Genomic DNA, 22,842 nt, shown 5'->3' with positions numbered 1-22,842 from the left:
TGGACCCTCTGTCCAGTTGCCAGCACTTCTGCTGGGGGTTTGCTAGGTGATTCCTCCTTTACAGAAACGTCTATTAAATCCCCAGTCTCTGGAATTGGTAAAAGTGTGGGACAGAGGTCTTGGACCCTCTGTTCAGTTACCAGATCTTCAGCTGGAGAAGTTTGTTTTAACTCCATAGATGCTGCTGGCAGAAAATCACATGTCCCTGTCAGTGTTGTGGGAGAAAGGCCGACTACCTCTTCTCTCAAGAAGGCCGAAGCCACTGTTGGTGCTGGGCAGAACACAGTGAACTTTGGCCCTGATAGCAGCTCTTCTGCTGGAGGCTCATCAGGTTGTTCTTCCTCAGCAGAAAAGTCTATCAAATCCCGTGTCTCTGCAACTGATGTCTGGGGATAGAGGTTCACCATCTCCTGTCCATGGAACCCAGAAGATGCCATCATTTCTGGGCAGAGGTTAGCAGAGCTCTGCCCTGTTGTCAGCACTTCAGGTTTGGGGATAGCAATCTCCGGATTTTCCACTGCAGATTCTCTGGCATGGTGCTGAACTTGTTCTAGCAGTTTCCTGTATGCCCTTTCCAGATGCTGTTCCTTCCTTAGCAAATGGTCCAGATCAGGTTTGAGCTCTGAGGCCCCTGCAAGACCGAGCATAGCCTCTCTATATTCTCGCAGGTCCTCAAGGTCAGGTTCCCCTTCATCGCCAAACATAAAAAGATCTGTAAGGCTCTCCCACAGCAATCCAGGGCCGCCAAAGTCATATCCCTCCGGAGAGCATTCTGTTGTCTCCCCTAAATATCCCTCCTCTGCGTGCCATTGCAGAGCCCGATAACGATTGTCCAGCTCTATCTCCTGCTGGACCAGCCTGTCCAACTCAGTCACCCATTGCTCCTGAGGCTGCTCTCCCAGGAATGCCATCCGCAATGCCCGTTGGTCACTGGCCCGTTGCTCTTGGGTTGGAAAGCACTTGCCCTGTTTTATACCAGCGAGCTGAAGGGCTCCAATCCAGAGCTTCACCCGAATCAGCTGCCTGAGCTCCAGGTATTCATCCTTAGACACAGTCCTGGTGTATGTTGAAAGGATGATCCGCAGCAGCCCCTCTGATGCCAGGTCCATATCTCCGCTGGGGTGACTGAAGTCTGCTATGCTGATCTTGGATCCAGTTGGAGGTTTGGATGTCCCACACTGCAGGAAGCTTTCCCGCTGCTTGCCACCAATGTCACGGAACGTCCCACACTCCGCTTGAGTGCTTCCGTCTGTATACCGCTTCCTAAGTTCTGGAACAATAGTCCAATGGATCTGGCTATAGGAACCCCCAAGAACTAGACAACACCAGTCTTGGAGTACATCAGGACTAACTCTTTATTTGAGATCTCACACACATTTATACAGCAGACTGACTCAAAGCTAACCTAATTAACATGAGCTAATTTACTAAAACATTTACCCAGACCAGATGACAGACTTGTGGGCACCGAGCTTCACACAGTAGTATAAACACAATAGCTGCAGCTCCAATAGGAGTTGTCCAGTCTCCTACATTGTATAGAGGACAATGTGATCAGCTCATTCAATTAACATAAAGGTACTTGGAGTGGATGACACCAGCATCTCCTCACAGGATGTGTCCCAACAGAATGAATCAGTCTTATCATTCTAATATGGCATATAACGGGTTCCAGAGTCTGTGTGTTTTGGGGGGACATGGAGCTGAATCCAAAGTAACACCAACCCCAGGGTCCCCAGTCATACAGCTCACAGAGAGCACCATTCCCCCAAATGCTAGGGCCCATAATCGGTGGGCAAGAGGCTTGCGTTCAGTCCCCTCCAATAGCCTCTGTCCCGGGTGAGTCTGTCACAATGGGATAGTCAGGAGATGATGAGATGGTGAGGGGATGATGGGATGGTGATGGGATAGTGAGGAGATGATGGGGTGATGGGGAGATGATGGAATAGTCAGGAGATGATGGGGTGATGGGGAGATGATGGGATAGTCAGGAGATGATGGGGTGGTGGGGAGATGATGGGATAGTCAGGAGGTGATGGGGTGGTGGGGAGATGATGGGATAGTCAGGAGATGATGGAACTGAAGTGATGAGAATTCCCCACCAGTATTCACAGTTCCTCCACTATTACAGACACATTTGATGGTGTTACCCTCCTCACTTCCTGTATAAATGGAAGGATAGCCATGACTCACCCGCACTCTGATGACATTAATCTCCACTGCCAAGAGCATCCCATAGAAAATGGCCAATAGTCCGGTCAGACAGAAGCGCAGCTGAAGAAAACAGACACCATTGTCCCAGAACTTCACAAACTTGATGGTTTTGGTGATGAAGGCCAAAGCCCAATAGACCAGGAGAGCTGCCAGGAGAAAAGAGGAGAATGAAGTGAGTGCCGTTCCCAGACATCCACCATTGTCTTAGTGCTGGGACTACAACACACATATGGAGATATATCTCCAATTTACTAATAATAGTCTTTAATGCCATGTGAGTGTGAGTGTGGCCGGTATCCTCGGGGGGGTAACGATGGTGACATCTATTTTTATTTATTGCTGTTCTGCCAGGAAGGTGACTGTAAAACGGTTTTATTGAAAAGCTACAAATCATTCATCTGGAAATTGTGATGACGGGCCAGGGTGGGGAATGGTAATTGGTTTTGTGAGCTGAGCCATTAGCAGCAGATGGACTACATCTCTCTCGGATTCCCTGCATCAGCTCATCTTCACTGCGAACGTTAACGAGGATTTAATGGGCGAGTAATGAGGCGAAATATCACCGGCAGAGAACTGAGATCATGTGTGATACTCACTACCAGGTGTGCACTGGGGACTATATACTGCACCTCGCTTCAGGATTTCATAACTGAGGAACGATAATGTGACAATAATGTGTAACGTGCAACCAGATCCCTATAGCTTAGATCCACCACACACTATGACTGTGGTTTACATAACTACATAGAGTATATGGGGAGGGGGGAGGCTGGGGCCATAAAGTCAGGGTGGGGGGCAAAGGGCCTGCTATCCCGGGGCTCAGGAGGTTGAAGGGTGTGGAAGGGAACACTGTTCATGGGCCCAGGACATCAAATGGTAATGAAGGGGCTGCTGTCTTTGGGGCCAGGAGGTTTCAATGTACAGAGGGGGACAATGTTTGTGGCCCCCTGGATGTCAGAGGGTGGCCAAGAATATGAAATGGTAGAGAGGAGACTTTCATCCTTGAGCCTAGAAGGTTTGTAGGTGCAGAAGTTGGCCACTGTTCATGGGCCTTGGAAGTCAGAGGGTGGAGAGGGGGCCACTGTTCATGGGCCTTGGAAGTCAGAGGGTGGAGAGGGGGCCACTGTTCATGAGCCTTGGAATTCAGAGGGTGGAGGGGAGGCCACTGTTCACGGGCCTTGGAATTCAGAGGGTGGAGAGGAGGCCACTATTCACAGGCCTTGGAAGTCAGAGGGTGGAGAGGGGGCCACTATTCACAGGCCTTGGAAGTCAGAGGGTGGAGAGGGGGCCACTGTTCATGAGCCTTGGAATTCAGAGGGTGGAGGGGAGGCCACTGTTCACGGGCCTTGGAATTCAGAGGGTGGAGAGGAGGCCACTATTCACAGGCCTTGGAAGTCAGAGGGTGGAGAGGGGGCCACTGTTCATGGGCCCTTAAATTCAGAGGGTGGAGAGGGGGCCACTGTTCATGGGTCCAGGATATCAAATGGTAGAAAGGAGGCTTCCATCCTTGAGCCCAGAAGGTTTGAGGGTGCAGAGGGGGACAATGCTCTTGGGCCCAGGATATCAAATGGTCTGCAGTCCTTGGGGCCAGGAGGTATGAGGGTACAGAGGGGGGCACTATCCTGGACCTAGGAGGTCAGAGAGTGGAGAGGTCCACCAGCATAACTAATCCACCCCCCAATATGCCAGCTATCTGTGGCTATTGCTTTCCGTACATCATAATGGAGAATTCCATTTTTCACCTCTGATTTGCTGGATGAGCCTCCAGGTCTAGGAGGATTGTGAAAAAAAGGAGAATTTAGACCTACTAATGAGCAACCAACGGATGAAAAGTACCCCCGGACAGTGCCGTGTTCAGTACTTGGGGGACATTTAGTCACATGTCTGTGTAACACCCGTCAGCTGTAGTGAATGATCCACACAATGCGCTGAAGTTGGGTATGGAAATAACATGCTGGGGGGGACGCCATGTGTAGATTACACCGGGACACTGACCCCCCCCCACAGACCAGAGAAAGGTGATTTATTTCATTCTTGTTGATTGAAGTCTGAGCCTCCATCCCCACTGGAGATCGGAGCAGGAAATTAGATTGTTATCACCAAATTAAAAATTTATGGCATCATTATCTGTCTAACCACTGAGATTAGATGAGTGGCCCTTTTGGAGGGAATTAATAGAATGGTTGAAGATGAATTGTCTGCTCATTAATGGAACAAATAATATATGAGAGCAGCTTGGTGAGATCACCCACCGGGTGCGCTTCGCAGACATGGGGCTGGTCACAGACCACCAACACCGACCACAGACCACCAACACCGACCACAGACCACCAACACCGACCACAGACCATCAACACTGACCACAGACCACCAACACCGACCACAGACCATCAACACTGACCACAGACCATCAACACTAACCACATGCTGGAGAATGAGCCAAGAGGGCACAGAGAGGAGCGCACTCCGAGGTTCCCACAGAAATGGGGAGAAAAGTGACAACCTGGCTGAAAGGTCAGATGGATGGCTCATATCTATGGACTGGGTTGTGCATCCACCGTGACCAGGAGACCTTCAGTGACAGTTCCCGTTGAAGAAATTGCAACTGTTTACACCATGATAAGCCTCATCATTTTCATGTCATGGCTCCCGACTGTCCCCCAATGTCATGACTCCCGACTGTCCCCCAATGTCATGGCTCCCGTCTGTCCCCCAATGTCATGGCTCCCGTCTGTCCCCCAATGTCATGGCTCCCGACTGTCCCTCAATGTCATGGCTCCAGACTGTCCCCCAATGTCATGGCTACAGACTGTCCCCCAATGTCATGGCTCCCAACTGTCCCCCAATGTCATGGCTCCCGTCTGTCCCCCAATGTCATGGCTCTCGTCTGTCCCCCAATGTCATGGCTCCCGTCTGTCCCCCAATGTCATGGCTCCCGACTGTCCCTCAATGTCATGGCTCCAGACTGTCCCCCAATGTCATGGCTACAGACTGTCCCCCAATGTCATGGCTCCCAACTGTCCCCCAATGTCATGACTCCCGACTGTCCCTCGATGTCATGGCTCCAGACTGTCCCTCAATGTCATGGCTCCAGACTGTCCCTTGATGTCATGGCTCCCGACTGTCCCTCAATGTCATGGCTCCAGACTGTCCCCCAATGTCATGGCTACAGACTGTCCCCCAATGTCATGGCTCCCAACTGTCCCCCAATGTCATGACTCCCGACTGTCCCTCGATGTCATGACTCCCGACTGTCCCTCGATGTCATGGCTCCAGACTGTCCCTCAATGTCATGGCTCCAGACTGTCCCTCGATGTCATGGCTCCAGACTGTCCCTCGATGTCATGACTCCAGACTGTCCCTCGATGTCATTGCTCCCGACTGTCCCCCAATGTCATGGCTCCCGACTGTCCCCCAATGTCATGACTCCCGACTGTCCCCCAATGTCATGACTCCCGACTGTCCCCCGATGTCATGGCTCCAGACTGTCCCTCGATGTCATGGCTCCAGACTGTCCCTCGATGTCATTGCTCCCGACTGTCCCCCAATGTCATGACTCCCGACTGTCCCCCAATGTCATGACTCCCGACTGTCCCCCGATGTCATGGCTCCAGACTGTCCCTCGATGTCATGACTCCAGACTGTCCCTCGATGTCATGGCTCCAGACTGTCCCCCAATGTCATGGCTCCAGACTGTCCCTCGATGTCATGACTCCAGACTGTCCCTCGATGTCATTGCTCCCGACTGTCCCCCAATGTCATGGCTCCCGACTGTCCCCCAATGTCATGACTCCCGACTGTCCCCCAATGTCATGACTCCCGACTGTCCCCCGATGTCATGGCTCCAGACTGTCCCTCGATGTCATGGCTCCAGACTGTCCCTCGATGTCATGGCTCCAGACTGTCCCTCGATGTCATGGCTCCCGACTGTCCCCCAATGTCATGGCTCCCGACTGTCCCCCAATGTCATGACTCCAGACTATCCCCCAATGTCATGACTCCCGACTGTCCCTCATTTGGAGCCCATAAGCTTTTTTTATTATTTAAATTTTATTTGGTTTACATATAGAAAAAACAATACACAAAATATGTGTATCTTAACCACTTGCCGACCGCCGCACGCTGATGTACATCCTAACTTTGCCGGCAGATATCGTTGTTATGGCAGCAGCTAGCTGCCATAGCCCCGGTATCCCCGTTTTCGTGCGGCGGTCAGCTACAAGATAAAAGTGGTCTCTGTGGCGGATTCGCCGCGAGATCACTTATATAAAATCATATAAAATAAATTAGAAAAAAAAAAATGTTTTAAACGCCCCGTCCTGACGAGCTCGCGTGCAGAAGCGAACGCATACGTGAGTAGCGCCCGCATATGAAAACGGTGGTCAAACCACACATGTGAGGTATCACCGTGATCGGTAGAGCGAGAGCAATAATTCTAGACCTCCTCTGTAACGCAAAATATGCAACCTGTGGAATTTTTTAAACGTTGCCTATGGAGATTTTTGAGGGTAAAAGTTTGCCGCCATTCCACGAGCGGGCGCAATTTTGAAGCGTGACATGTTGGGTATCAATTTACTCGGCGTAACATTATATTTCACAATATAAAAAAAAATTGGGCTAACTTTACTGTTGTCTTATTTTTTTATTAAAAAAAGTGAATTTTTTCCAAAAAAAGAGCGCTTGTAAGACTGCTGCGCAAATACGGTGTGAAAAAAAGTATTGCAATGACCGCCATTTTATTCTCTAGGGTGTTAGAAAAAAAATGTATCATTTTTGGGGGTTCTAAGTCATTTTCTAGCAAAAAAACTTGTTTTAAACTTGTAAACACCTAAAATCCAAAACAAGGCTGGTCCTTAAGTGGTTAACCACTTGAGGCCCAGAAGGCTTTACCCCCTTAATGACCAGGCCTTTTTTGGCGATAAGGCACTGCGATAGTTTAACTGACAATTGCGTGGTCGTGCGACGTTGTATCCAAACAAAATTTATGTCTTTTTTCCCCACAAATAGAACTTTCCATTGGTGGTTTTTGATCATCTCAGCGGTTTTTATTTTTTGCACTATAAACAAACAAAGAGCGACAATTTTGAAAAATAATATTAAAAAAAACGAATTTCTTCCTCAGTTTAGGGCGATACGTTTTCTTCGACATATTTTTGGTAAACAAAATCACAATAGGTGCATATTGATTGGTTTGCGCAAAAGTTATAGCGTCTACAATCTATGGGATAAATTTAGGGACTTTTTACATTTTTTTATTGTTTTTACTGGTAATGGCGGCGATCTGCGATTTTTAGAGGGACTGCAACATTGTAGCGGACAAATCTGACCCCAAATGACACTTTTTAGGGATCAGTGACATTATTACATTGATCAGTGCTATAAAAATGCCCTGATTAATGTATAAATGACATTGGCAGGGAAGGGGTAACACTAGGGGACGATCAAGGGGTTAAATGTGTTCTGACTGTAGGGGGGATGGGCTGGCAGGGACATGACAGAGATCACCGGGGACAGAAGATCCCTGACATGTCTGCTGTCAGAACGGGGATCTTGTTTACAAAGGCAGATTCCCGTTCTTCCTCTGTACTAAGCGATCGCGGGTCCCCGGTGTATATCGAGTGCGCCCGACCCGCGGGTGTACGCCCGACACTGCGCCTGTGCGGGCCGACGTACAATGACAGCGATTCCTGCAGGGGAGCCGACCTGCCGCAGTACAACTGTCCCGGCTGGTCCTTAAGTGGTTAAAAGACAACTACATTTGTTTCTCCACCTACTTCTCCTACCCCCTCCCCCATCAAAACCCCTCTTTTACTACTCTTTACTTTTCCTATTAAGTCTCCTTTTCCTTCTTAATTTTTTCTCTTTCACGTTATCTCTCCTGTATGATCTTGTTGTAGCTCCCTGGTGTTTAGGCATTTACATTTATCTGCCAGGTACAGTCGTCTTGGCCAATTGATTGGAGATCAATTGATTCCACCCTAATTCTGGAATTGCTGCACTTCTCTCTTCTGTCACTAGGTGGCCGGGTATCTGGTGACATAAGATAAGACAAGGACATTGCAAGGACAGATTTTGGGTATATGGGGTGTCTCAGCCAATGGGCGGGGGTTTTCCTGGGTCCCTTGGCCTGCTGGGAGAGCCTATATATCCGGGTGAGGTGATCGGGGTTCTGTGCCACCTGGATGGCTGTCTGGGTGGATGTGTGTTGTGTTACCCTGGGCTGCTAGGCCAGAGATTTTGCCTATCCCGGGGGCATCTGGCTGCCAGGCTGTCTGAGGGCTTTTCCAGAAGCAAGAGAGCAGCGCAGGGTTGGGACTGCGGGCTTGTAGTCCAACCAGAAGTAACCATTCTGCCAGCTAGGGGAACCAGTCATGGTCAGAGGTAGAGGGGAACCAGTCGTGGTCGGAGGTAGAGGGGAACCAGTCGTGGTCGGAGGTAGAGGGGAACCAGTCGTGGTCGGAGGTAGAGGGGAACCAGTCGTGGTCGGAGGTAGAGGGGAACCAGTCGTGGTCGGAGGTAGAGGGGAACCAGCCGTGGTCGGAGGTAGAGGGGAACCAGTCGTGGTCGGAGGTAGAGGGGAACCAGTCGCGGTCGGAGGTAGAGGGGAACCAGTCATGGTTGGAGGTAGAGGGGAACCAGTCATGGTCGGAGGTAGAGGGGAACCAGTCATGGTCGGAGGTAGAGGGGAACCAGTCATGGTCGGAGGTAGAGGGGAACCATTCATGGTCGGAGGTAGAAGGGAACCAGTCATGGCCAGAGGTAGAGGGGAACCAGTCATGGTTGGAGGTAGAGGGGAACCAGTCATGGTCGGAGGTAGAGGGGAACTAGTCATGGTCAGAGGTAGAGGGGAACTAGTCATGGTCGGAGGTAGAGGGGAACCAGTCATGGTCGGAGGTAGAGGGGAACCAGTCATGGTCGGAGGTAGAGGGGAACCAGTCATGGTCGGAGGTAGAGGGGAACCATTCATGGTCGGAGGTAGAGGGGAACCATTCATGGTCGGAGGTAGAGGGGAACCAGTCATGGTTGGAGGTAGAAGGGAACCAGTCATGGTCGGAGGTAGAGGGGAATCAGTCATGGTCGGAGGTAGAGGGGAACCAGTCATGGTCGGAGGTAGAGGGGAACCAGTCGTGGTTGGAGGTAGAGGGGAACCAGTTATGGTCGGAGGTAGAGGGGAACCAGTCATGGTCAGAGGTAGAGGGGAAGCTGTCACCACCAAGGGACCACCTTGTACTGGAGACCACTGTGAGTGAGCTGAGGCCAGTACCAGAGCAGACATCCCACCAACCGGGGACAGTGAAGAAGTGGGAAAACTTCAGCAAGTGCCAAGCCAGGGACCCAACAAGGAAGCAGAGGTGACACTTGAGGAAGATACTGAGTGCTAGAAGTGGAAGAGCTCAGGAGATCCGGTGGATCTGAAGTCTAGTGAGAGAGACGGGGAGCTCGTTGAGTGAAGACCCTCAGTGAGTGATTTTGGGGTAAGGAGAACTGTTTGGGTTGCAGATAGTTGAATATCTTTACTGTTAGTAACAGCTACAAGCTTGTTGCCATAGGAGATGGCGTCCTACCTATACAGAAGTGGTGTCCAGCTGGAGGCCTTCACCTGTATAGCTATCTACCTATAGAAGTCTCGGAGTCTGCCAATTATCATTGCATCTACCTAAGGGTGTCCTGGCCCTAACCCTCTCTCCCACAGTTCTGTTTAAGAGACAATACATTTCTTTGCATTCAAAAAGTGTCTGCCACCCACCATTTCATCTCGCAGTACACCCACCATGCCTCGTAACCCCCTCTACACAGGAGGAAGTCAGCTCTCCCTGACTCTGGAGGTCCCTATTGGGCCGAGAGAGACTCAGGACTTGTCTACATTAGTAGAATTACTGGTTCCTTTAAATACTTTCCATTTCCTCCAAATCTCTATGAGGTTCTCTATTCGATCTTCCTCTCCGCTCCCTAATAACTCCAACCCATATATCAATCCCACTCTGATCAACCATTCCCAGCCCTCTCATTGTACAACCCCCTCATTGTACAGCCCCCTCATTGTACAGCCCTCATTATACAGCCCCTTCATTGTACAGCCCCCTCATTGTACAGCCCCCTCATTGTACAGCCCCTCATTGTACAGCCCCCTCATTTTACAGCCCCCTCATTGTACAGCCCCTCATTGTACAGCCCCCTCATTGTACAGCCCCCTCATTGTACACCCCCCTCATTGTACAGCCCCCTCATTGTACACCCCCTTCATTGTACAGCCCCTCATTGTACAGCCCCCTCATTGTACAGCCCCCTCATTGTACAGCCCCTCATTGTACAGCCCCCTCATTGTACACCCCCCTCATTGTACAGCCCCTCATTGTACAGCCCCTCATTGTACAGCCCTCATTGTACAGCCCCCTCATTGTACAGCCCCCTCATTGTACACCCCCCTCATTGTACAGCCCCCTCATTGTACACCCCCTTCATTGTACACCCCCCCTCATTGTACAGCCCCCTCATTGTACAGCCCCCTGATTGTACAGCCCCTCATTGTACAGCCCTCATTGTACAGCCCCCTCATTGTACACCCCCTTCATTGTACACCCCCCCTCATTGTACAGCCCCCTCATTGTACAGCCCCCTCATTGTACAGCCCCTTCATTGTACACCCCCTTCATTGTACACCCCCCCTCATTGTACAGCCCCCTCATTGTACAGCCCCTCATTGTACAGCCCTCATTGTACAGCCCTCATTGTACAGCCCCCTCATTGTACAGCCCCCTCATTGTACAGCCCCCTCATTGTACAGCCCCTCATTGTACAGCCCCCTCATTGTACACCCCCTTCATTGTACACCCCCCCTCATTGTACAGCCCCTCATTGTACAGCCCCCTGATTGTACAGCCCCTCATTGTACAGCCCTCATTGTACAGCCCCTCATTGTACAGCCCCTCATTGTACAGCCCCCTCATTGTACAGCCCCTCATTGTACAGCCCCCTCATTGTACAGCCCCCTCATTGTACAGCCCCCTCATTGTACAGCCCCTCATTGTACAGCCCCCTCATTGTACAGCCCCCTCATTGTACAGCCCCTCATTGTACAGCCCCCTCATTGTACAGCCCCCTCATTGTACAGCCCCCTCATTGTACAGCCCCTCATTGTACAGCCCCCTCATTGTACAGCCCCCTCATTGTACAACCCCTCATTGTACAGCCCCTCATTATACAGCCCCTCATTATACAGCCCCTCATTGTACAGCCCTCATTGTACAGCCCCTTATTGTACAGCCCCCTCATTGTACAGCCCTCAATATACAGCCCCTCATTATACAGCCCCTCATTGTACAGCCCTCATTGTACAGCCCCTCATTGTACAGCCCCTCATTGTACAGCCCTCATTATACAGCCCCTCATTATACAGCCCCTCATTGTACAGCCCTCATTGTACAGCCCCTCATTGTACAGCCCCTCATTGTACAGCCCCTCATTGTACAGCCCCTCATTGTACAGCCCCTCATTGTACAGCCCTCATTATACAGCCCCTCATTGTACAGCCCCTCATTGTACAGCCCCTCATTGTACAGCCCTCATTATACAGCCCCTCATTGTACAGCCCCTCATTGTACAGCCCTCATTGTACAGCCCTCATTATACAGCCCCTCATTGTACAGCCCTCATTGTACAGCCCCTCATTGTACAGCCCCTCATTGTACAGCCCTCATTATACAGCCCCTCATTGTACAGCCCCTCATTGTACAGCCCCTCATTGTACAGCCCTCATTGTACAGCCCCTCATTGTACAGCCCCTCATTGTACAGCCCCCTCATTGTACAGCCCCTCATTGTACAGCCCCCTCATTGTACAGCCCCCTCATTGTACAGCCCCCTCATTGTACAGCCCCTCATTGTACAGCCCCCTCATTGTACAGCCCCTCATTGTACAGCCCCTCATTGTACAGCCCCTCATTGTACAGCCCTCATTATACAGCCCCTCATTATACAGCCCCTCATTGTACAGCCCTCATTGTACAGCCCTCATTATACAGCCCCTCATTGTACAGCCCTCATTATACAGCCCCTCATTGTACAGCCCCTCATTGTACAGCCCTCATTATACAGCCCCTCATTGTACAGCCCCTCACTGTACAGCCCTCATTATACAGCCCCTCATTGTACAGCCCCTCATTGTACAGCCCTCATTATACAGCCCCTCATTATACAGCCCCTCATTGTACAGCCCCCTCATTGTACAGCCTTCATTATACAGCCCCTCATTGTACAGCCCTCATTATACAGCCCCTCATTATACAGCCCCTCATTGTACAGCCCCTCATTGTACAGCCCCTCATTGTACAGCCCCTCATTGTACAGCCCTCATTGTACAGCCCCTCATTATACAGCCCCTCATTGTACAGCCCTCATTATACAGCCCCTCACTGTACAACCCTCATTATACAGCCCCTCATTGTACAGCCCCTCATTGTACAGCCCTCATTATACAGCCCCTCATTATACAGCCCCTCGTTGTACAGCCCCCTCATTGTACAGCCTTCATTATACAGCCCCTCATTGTACAGCCCCCTCATTGTACAGCCTTCATTATACAGCCCCTCATTGTACAGCCCCTCATTGTACAGCCCTCATTATACAGCCCCTCATTGTACAGCCCCTCATTGTACAGCCCCTCATTGTACAGCCCTCATTATACAGCCCCTCATTGTACAGCCCCTCATTATACAGCCCCTCATTGTACAGCCCCCTCATTGTACAGCCTTCATTATACAGCCCCTCATTGTACAGCCCATCCAACACAATGTAGATGTCTCTGGATGATATTTTTGTATTTTCACAGGTTTTATGTACCATTTATAATGAATTTCCTGAATATTTCTATCTATAGTCATCCGGCTCACAATATTTCACTCATTTCTCCTCGTTTATCTTCCCATTTCCTACAAACCAATCAATGGAGGAATTCCAAATCCATCCATCTCTGTATTATCCTCTATATCCGACCCACTCCGTGTTTTACATTGTACAATATTTCCCCACTCCGTGTTTTACATTGTACAATATTTCCCCCTCCATGTTTTACATTGTACAATATTTCCCCTCTCCATGTTTTACATTGTACAATATTTCCCCCTCCGTGTTTTACATTGTACAATATTTCTCCACTCCGTGTTTTACATTGTATAATATTTCCCCACTCCGTGCTTTACATTGTATAATATTTCCCCACTCCGTGTTTTACATTGTATAATATTTCCCCACTCCGTGTTTTACATTGTACAATAGAGAGAGTGTCTGGGAGCATTGCAGTCAAGGCTGTGGCTGCCCATTGAGGTGGGATGCCAATCTATCTGCCCTCAATTCACCCCTCTTATTAGGAACAAAGGACCCCAAAGGGGCCAGGAGACACTTATCTACCTCCGCTCCTTCCCCACTCCGTGTTTTACATTGTACAATATTTCCATCCGATTCACTTCTTTTCCCGAACTAATCGGTTTGCGGTGGTACAAAGTGCTTCAACTGTCTATACCCACAACCGTCTACACTCACAACCGTCTACACTCACAACCGTCTGTACCCACAACCATCTACACTCACAACCGTCTACACTCACAACCGTCTATACCCACAACCGTCTATACTCACAACCGTCTATACCCACAACCGTCTACACTCACAACCGTCTGTACCCACAACCGTCTGTACCCACAACCGTCTGTACCCACAACCGTCTATACTCACAAATGTCTATACCTACAACTGTCTACACTCACAACCGTCTACACTCACAACCGTCTGTACCCACAACCGTCTACACTCACAACCGTCTACACTCACAACCGTCTGTACCCACAACCGTCTACACTCACAACCGTCTACACTCACAACCGTCTGTACCCACAACCGTCTACACTCACAACCGTCTGTACCCACAACCGTCTGTACCCACAACCGTCTATACTCACAAATGTCTATACCTACAACTGTCTATACACACAACTCTCTAGACCCACAACCGACTGTACCCACAACCGTCTGTACCCACAACCGTCTGTACCCACAACCGTCTGTACCCACAACCGTCTATACCCACAACCGTCTATACCCACAACCGTCTACACTCACAACCGTCTGTACCCACAACCGTCTACACTCACAACCGTCTGTACCCACAACCGTCTACACTCACAACCGTCTGTACCCACAACCGTCTGTACCCACAACCGTCTGTACCCACAACCGTCTGTACCCACAACCGTCTGTACCCACAACCGTCTATACCCACATATGTCTATACCTACAACTGTCTATACACACAACTCTCTACACCCACAACCGACTATACCCACAACCGTCTATACTCACAACCGTCTATACCCACAACCGTCTATACCCACAACCGTCTATACCCACAACCGTCTATACCCACAACCGTCTATACCCACAAATGTCTATACCTACAACTGTCTATACACACAACTCTCTATACCCACAACCGACTATACCCACAACCGTCTGTACTCACAACCGTCTGTACCCACAACCGTCTGTACCCACAACCGTCTATACTCACAACCGTCTGTACCCACAACCGTCTATACCCACAAATGTCTATACCTACAACTGTCTATACACACAACTCTCTATACCCACAACCGACTATACCCACAACCGTCTGTACTCACAACCGTCTATACCCACAACCGTCTATACTCACAACCGTCTATACCCACAACCGTCTATACTCACAACCGTCTATACCCACAACCGTCTATACCCACAACCGTCTATACTCACAACCGTCTATACCCACAACCGTCTATACTCACAACCGTCTATACCCACAACCGTCTATACCCACAACCGTCTATACCCACAAATGTCTATACCTACAACTGTCTATACCCACAACTGTCTATACCCACAACTGTCTATACCCACAACTCTCTATACCCACAACCGTCTATACACACAACTCTCTATACCCACAACCATCTATACCCACAAATGTCTATACCTACAACTGTCTATACACACAACTCTCTATACCCACAACCGACTATACCCACAACCGACTATACCCACAACCGACTATACCCACAACCGTCTGTACCCACAACCGTCTACACCCACAACCGTCTATACCTACAACTGTCTATACTCACAACTGTCTATACCTACAACCGTCTATACCCACAACTGTCTATACTCACAACTGTCTATACCCACAACCGACTATACCCACAACCGACTATACCCACAACCGTCTGTACCCACAACCGTCTACACCCACAACCGTCTATACCTACAACTGTCTATACTCACAACTGTCTATACCTACAACCGTCTATACCCACAACCGTCTATACCCACAACCGTCTATACCTACAACCGTCTATACCCACAACTGTCTATACCGACAACCATCTATACCCACAACCGTCTATACCCACAACCGTCTGTACCCACAACCGTCTGTACCCACAACCGTCTGTACCCACAACCGTCTATACCCACAACCGTCTATACCCACAACCGTCTATACCCACAACCGTCTGTACCCACAACCGTCTACACCCACAACCGTCTATACCTACAACTGTCTATACACACAACTCTCTATACCCACAACCGTCTGTACCCACAACCGTCTATACTCACAACTGTCTATACCTACAACCGTCTATACCTACAACTGTCTATACCCACAACCGTCTATACTCACAACTGTCTATACCTACAACCGACTATACCCACAACCGACTATACCCACAACCGTCTGTACCCACAACCGTCTACACCCACAACCGTCTATACCTACAACTGTCTATACACACAACTCTCTATACCCACAACCGTCTACACCCACAACCGTCTATACCTACAACTGTCTATACTCACAACTGTCTATACCTACAACCGTCTATACCCACAACCGTCTATACCCACAACCGACTATACCCACAACCGACTATACCCACAACCGACTATACCCACAACCGTCTGTACCCACAACCGTCTACACCCACAACCGTCTATACCTACAACTGTCTATACTCACAACTGTCTATACCTACAACCGTCTATACCCACAACCGTCTATACCCACAACCGTCTATACCTACAACCGTCTATACCCACAACTGTCTATACCGACAACCGTCTATACCCACAACCGTCTATACCCACAACCGTCTGTACCCACAACCGTCTATACCCACAACCGTCTGTACCCACAACCGTCTGTACCCACAACCGTCTATACCCACAACCGTCTATACCCACAACCGTCTGTACCCACAACCATCTACACCCACAACCGTCTATACCTACAACTGTCTATACACACAACTCTCTATACCCACAACCGTCTGTACCCACAACCGTCTATACTCACAACTGTCTATACCTACAACCGTCTATACCTACAACCGTCTATACCCACAACCGTCTACACCCACAACTGTCTATACCTACAACCGTCTATACCCACAACTGTCTATACCCACAACCGTCTATACCCACAACTGTCTATACCCACAACCGTCTATACCCACAACTGTCTATACCTACAACCGTCTATACCCACAACTGTCTATACCTACAACCGTCTATACCCACAACTGTCTATACCCACAACCGTCTATACCCACAACCGTCTGTACCCACAACCGTCTATACTCACAACTGTCTATACCTACAACCGTCTATACCTACAACCGTCTATACCCACAACCGTCTATACCCACAACCGTCTACACCCACAAATGTCTACACCTAAAACTGTCTATACCGCCATTCATTCAGGTGTACGATTATCAAACAGAGATAATTTATCTCATTTAATTTCTCAGAGAAATATCTTCTCCTCTGGCACCCGGTTTATGAAGTGGAGAACATTTGTTCTCAGAAGAAGAAAAGAGGAGAACACCTGAGATCTGAGTAGAAGGGGGAGGGGATACCTGAGATCTGAGTAGAAGGGGGAGGGAATACCTGAGATCTGAGTAGAAGGGGGAGGGGATACCTGAGATCTGTGTAGAAGGGGGAGGGGATACCTGAGATCTGAGTAGAAGGGGGAGGGGATACCTGAGATCTGAGTAGAAGGGGGAGGGGATACCTGAGATCTGTGTAGAAGGGGGAGGGGATACCTAAGATCTGTGTAGAAGGGGGAGGGGATACCTGAGATCTGTGTAGAAGGGGGAGGGGATACCTGAGATCTGAGTAGAAGGGGGAGGGGATACCTGAGATCTGTGTAGAAGGGGGAGGGGATACCTGAGATCTGAGTAGAAGGGGGAAGGGATACCTGAGATCTGAGTAGAAGGGGGAGGGGATACCTGAGATCTGAGTAGAAGGGGGAGGGGATACCTGAGATCTGTGTAGAAGGGGGAGGGGATACCTGAGATCTGTGTAGAAGGGGGAGGGGATACCTGAGATCTGTGTAGAAGGGGGAGGGGATACCTGAGATGTGAGTAGAAGGGGGAGGGGATACCTGAGATGTGAGTAGAAGGGGGAGGGGATACCTGAGATCTGTGTAGAAGGGGGAGGGGATACCTGAGATCTGTGTAGAAGGGGGAGGGGATACCTGAGATCTGTGTAGAAGGGGGAGGGGATACCTGAGATCTGTGTAGAAGGGGGAGGGGATACCTGAGATCTGAGTAGAAGGGGGAGGGGATACCTGAGATCTGAGTAGAAGGGGGAGGGGATACCTGAGATCTGCGTAGAAGGGGGAGGGGATACCTGAGATCTGCGTAGAAGGGGGAGGGGATACCTGAGATCTGTGTAGAAGGGGGAGGGGATACCTGAGATCTGTGTAGAAGGGGGAGGGGATACCTGAGATCTGTGTAGAAGGGGGAGGGGATACCTGAGATCTGAGTAGAAGGGGGAGGGGATACCTGAGATCTGAGTAGAAGGGGGAGGGGATACCTGAGATCTGAGTAGAAGGGGGAGGGGATACCTGAGATCTGAGTAGAAGGGGGAGGGGATACCTGAGATCTGTGTAGAAGGGGGAGGGGATACCTGAGATCTGAGTAGAAGGGGGAGGGGATACCTGAGATCTGAGTAGAAGGGGGAGGGGATACCTGAGATCTGTGTAGAAGGGGGAGGGGATACCTAAGATCTGTGTAGAAGGGGGAGGGGATACCTGAGATCTGTGTAGAAGGGGGAGGGGATACCTGAGATCTGAGTAGAAGGGGGAGGGGATACCTGAGATCTGTGTAGAAGGGGGAGGGGATACCTGAGATCTGAGTAGAAGGGGGAAGGGATACCTGAGATCTGAGTAGAAGGGGGAGGGGATACCTGAGATCTGAGTAGAAGGGGGAGGGGATACCTGAGATCTGTGTAGAAGGGGGAGTGGATACCTGAGATCTGTGTAGAAGGGGGAGGGGATACCTGAGATCTGTGTAGAAGGGGGAGGGGATACCTGAGATGTGAGTAGAAGGGGGAGGGGATACCTGAGATGTGAGTAGAAGGGGGAGGGGATACCTGAGATCTGTGTAGAAGGGGGAGGGGATACCTGAGATCTGTGTAGAAGGGGGAGGGGATACCTGAGATCTGTGTAGAAGGGGGAGGGGATACCTGAGATCTGTGTAGAAGGGGGAGGGGATACCTGAGATCTGAGTAGAAGGGGGAGGGGATACCTGAGATCTGAGTAGAAGGGGGAGGGGATACCTGAGATCTGCGTAGAAGGGGGAGGGGATACCTGAGATCTGCGTAGAAGGGGGAGGGGATACCTGAGATCTGCGTAGAAGGGGGAGGGGATACCTGAGATCTGTGTAGAAGGGGGAGGGGATACCTGAGATCTGTGTAGAAGGGGGAGGGGATACCTGAGATCTGAGTAGAAGGGGGAGGGGATACCTGAGATCTGTGTAGAAGGGGGAGGGGATACCTGAGATCTGTGTAGAAGGGGGAGGGGATACCTGAGATCTTTGTAGAAGGGGGAGGGGATACCTGAGATCTGTGTAGAAGGGGGAGGGGATACCTGAGATCTGTGTAGAAGGGGGAGGGGATACCTGAGATCTGTGTAGAAGGGGGAGGGGATACCTGAGATCTGTGTAGAAGGGGGAGGAGATACCTGAGATCTGTGTAGAAGGGGGAGGAGATACTTGTGTCATTACAGAGCAGTTGAGTTCTAAAAGTGAACCCAAAGTTATAAAGTGTGTAATTACATGAAAATAATAAGCATTGACATGTACATAAAAATGTGCTAAAATGTGTTTTAAAAAACAAGTCAAAATGTGTGTTGAAATAAAGCAACAACAAGAGCATCAAAAACTAAAACTACCAAAATGTGCACAAAAAAGGCCCAAAAGCCAAACTGAACATTTTTGGGCATGGAGCATTTCGGCACGTTGGTGACATATAAATATACTGTGTATTTGTAATATATATATATATATATATATATATATATATATATATATATTAAACACATAAACATATACAGTTATTATTTATATAAATCTATAAGCTCGCTGGTGCTGATATTAGGAAGTAAGAAGCCTCCTTCCTCACATCACAGCAGCTTCTCACCCGGATCCTCCACCTCTGGGCTGGAGATATTCTACAGAGATGGTCAATGAGGTCTTCAGATCTCAGCTCCATAAACTGGTCATCTGTGTAGAAATGAATGTCCTGTGATGAGAAGAACGTCTCCTCCTCATCTCACCTTCATAAACTGGTCATCTGTGTAGAAATGAATATCCTGTGATGAGAAGAACGTCTCCTCCTCATCTCAGCTCCATAAACTGGTCATCTGTGTAGAAATGAATGTCCCGTGATGAGAAGAACGTCTCCTCCTCATCTCAGCTCTATAAACTGGTCATCTGTGTAGAAATGAATGTCCTGTAATGAGAAGAACGTCTCCTCATCTCAGCTCCATAAACTGGTCATCTGTGTAGAAGTGAATGTCCTTCGATGAGAAGAACATCTCCTCCTCATCTCAGCTCCATAAACTGGTCATCTGTGTAGAAATGAATGTCCTGTGATGAGAAGAATGTCTCCTCCTCATCTCAGCTCCATAAACTGGTCATCTGTATAAAAGTGAATGTCCTGTGATGAGAAGAACATCTCCTCCTCATCTCAGCTCCATAAACTGGTCACCTGTGTAGAAGTGAATGTCCTGTGATGAGAAGAAGAACATCTCCTCCTCATTTCAGCTCCATAAACTGGTCACCTGTGTAGAAGTGAATGTCCTGTGATGAGAAGAACATCTCCTCATTTCAGCTCCATAAACTGGTCACCTGAGAGATCCTCTGTGATTATCGGGATCTCGGTTCTTCTCTGGGTGATAAACGCACATCTCAGTGTCAATAAATCCTTTTTGTCTTTTAATTCCATATATGGGCTGATTTTCCCCCTTTTAATTGTGTATTTTTAATCCAGTTAGTACATTGGGTCTCATTTCCAGGTAAAAAATAATCTGTGATATTAGTGGTGAGTTATTTTCCCATTTTGCTTTCCTGTGAATCTAATCCCAAATCTTATAAACATTTTCTGGTGCTGCCAATCCCCCTGAACTTTCCCTTTACAGAGCATTGAATATTTTATTCTTGGCCTCTTATTCTGCCATTTTATACATTTAAAATAATTGAATTCATTTTTTTAAAGCACGACTGTATACAGAATTTTGGGTAATATTGCCATTTTTACCATTTTTATTCTACCCAACCATGAGATTATGCCATGAGGGATTTATTTAAGCTCAGACCTAACCTCGTTAAGTAATGGAATGTAATTTTCTTGATATTTTTTTAATAATGGTGTTATTTTTATACCCAGATATTTTAGTTCTATAAAAAAGTACATTGTCTGCATAGGCTGCTATTTTGTGTTCCTCGTCTCCTATTTTCACTCCTCTTATGTCTGCACTATTCCTTATATATAATGGTACCAGCAATAGTACAAACAGAAGGGGAGAGAGTGGACACCCCGTCTTGTCCCATTAAACATCTCAAAGTAAAATGACAAACCACTGTTTACTCTCAGCGCTGCTGTTGGTCGGTTATACATTGCTTTTATCGATTGAGTCCTCCTAGGCCCTATATCCAAACTCTCTATTGTTTCCATCATACATCCCCTGTCTACTCTGTCAAATGCTTTTTCAGCATCTATTGACAAGAGCAGATCGGGGGATCCACCTCTTCTAGATTTCTGCAATAGGAGTAGCGTTCTAATTCCGTTGTCTTTTCCTTCCCTTCCTGGGATAAAACCGTCTGATCTGCATGTATCCACTCAGGCATCAGCTCTTTTAATCTGGTGGCTAAAACTTTTGCGTGTAGCTTAGTATCTGCATTCAGCAGCACAATTTTTCTATAACGAGAGCATATTGTTGCATGTTTTCCTTCTTTTGGGATCACTGTGACATATGCCGTCAAGGACTCTTTCCTCATCTCATTTCCTTCTTCTACCCCATTCATAAATGCACATAACTTGGGAATTAATTCATTTTTAATTTTTTTATAATATTTAGGGTTGAAAATGTGTTTATTGTCAATTTCACAAATATCACAAGGAACAACATAAAAGTTACAACTTAGTGACAACCGCTAGTAAACATAGGCAATGAGTCAGCCTGATGGCTATTTCCCATAGCTTGACACCCACTAACAATGTATTGTAAGGGTTGACAACTGTCGTCTGTTGCGAGGAGTAGTTCTGGCTGGAGAGCCTTGTTGTTCATAATAAAACTATATGGAGGAATAATTAGAAAATAAAAAGGGGAGACCAAATCAGATAAAAGGGGGAAGTGACCCAAGTAAGGGCGTAGATAGACTGAGAGAGGGAAGTAAAGGGGAAAAAAGATTGTAGAGGAGAGAGAGAGCTGCTGGGGAGACACTCGTAGAGAGAGGTAGATAATGGACAGAGGGTGGAAAACTAATGGATAGACACCTCAACCTTCCCTATGGTTAGGCTGCGTATTAGGGTGACCCTGTCGGGGGTCAAGAGCATAGTTGTGAGGGTATCTGAAGCCGAGAAGTGGAGCCAAATGGACCACAACACCTGGTACTTATCAAAGGTATCATTGCCTAAGGCCAACATCTCCTCCATTCTCATGGTATCGTTCATGATCGAGACCCATTGTGACAAGGGAAGAGTGGTGATTGTCTTCCAAGAAGATGGATGGAGCTGCCTTGCTGAAGACATGAAAAAATGGAGGCGATTCCGTTTCTGTGATGTTATAGACCCAGGGAGTATCGAGAGGAGGGTGATCATTGGGGTAGGTGATAACGTTTCTTCATAAAATTTATTGTAACATTCAAATACCTCTGTCCAGAAGGGGTGGATCCTCTCACATTTCCACCAGACATGTAGATAGGTCCCTGTAGCTGAGTTACAGCGCCAACAGGAGGCTGGAGTTGATGGAAAAATTTTGTGTAACGTGGATGGGTCCCTGTACCCTGGAGACAGAATCTTGTAATTCTTTTCTTGGGAATAGCAGGATATCGTTGACTTGTGGGTAAAATGAAATGAGGTTTGCCGATCCACTCTGGAGATGTCCTTTCCTAAGGCTGCAGACCATATCCTGGTGTAAGGTGGCAAGTCATCATGTGTAAAGGCTTGTAGGAGACCGTATAGGGATGAAAGAAGATGTTTGGGGGCGTTTCAGAGAGGGAGCACAGCCTTTCATATTCAGTATAGGAGG

General features: G+C 48.5%; 1 protein-coding gene across 2 annotated transcripts in view; it reads right to left on the bottom strand.

Moving 5' to 3' along the window:
* Positions 1-22,842, bottom strand: part of ABCC8 (ATP binding cassette subfamily C member 8) — a 261,472-nt gene that overhangs the window by 155,855 nt on the left and 82,775 nt on the right. For both annotated transcript variants that reach the window (XM_073603932.1, XM_073603931.1), the window contains exon 4: positions 2,194-2,360. In XM_073603932.1, the coding sequence (XP_073460033.1) occupies positions 2,194-2,360 (167 nt within the window). The remainder of the gene's footprint in view (positions 1-2,193; positions 2,361-22,842) is intronic.

Source organism: Aquarana catesbeiana, linkage group LG11 (genome assembly GCF_042186555.1).
Source record: "Aquarana catesbeiana isolate 2022-GZ linkage group LG11, ASM4218655v1, whole genome shotgun sequence".
In the NCBI taxonomy this organism is placed as follows: Eukaryota; Metazoa; Chordata; class Amphibia; order Anura; family Ranidae; genus Aquarana; species Aquarana catesbeiana.
This window is presented reverse-complemented; position numbering and strand designations above follow the sequence as displayed.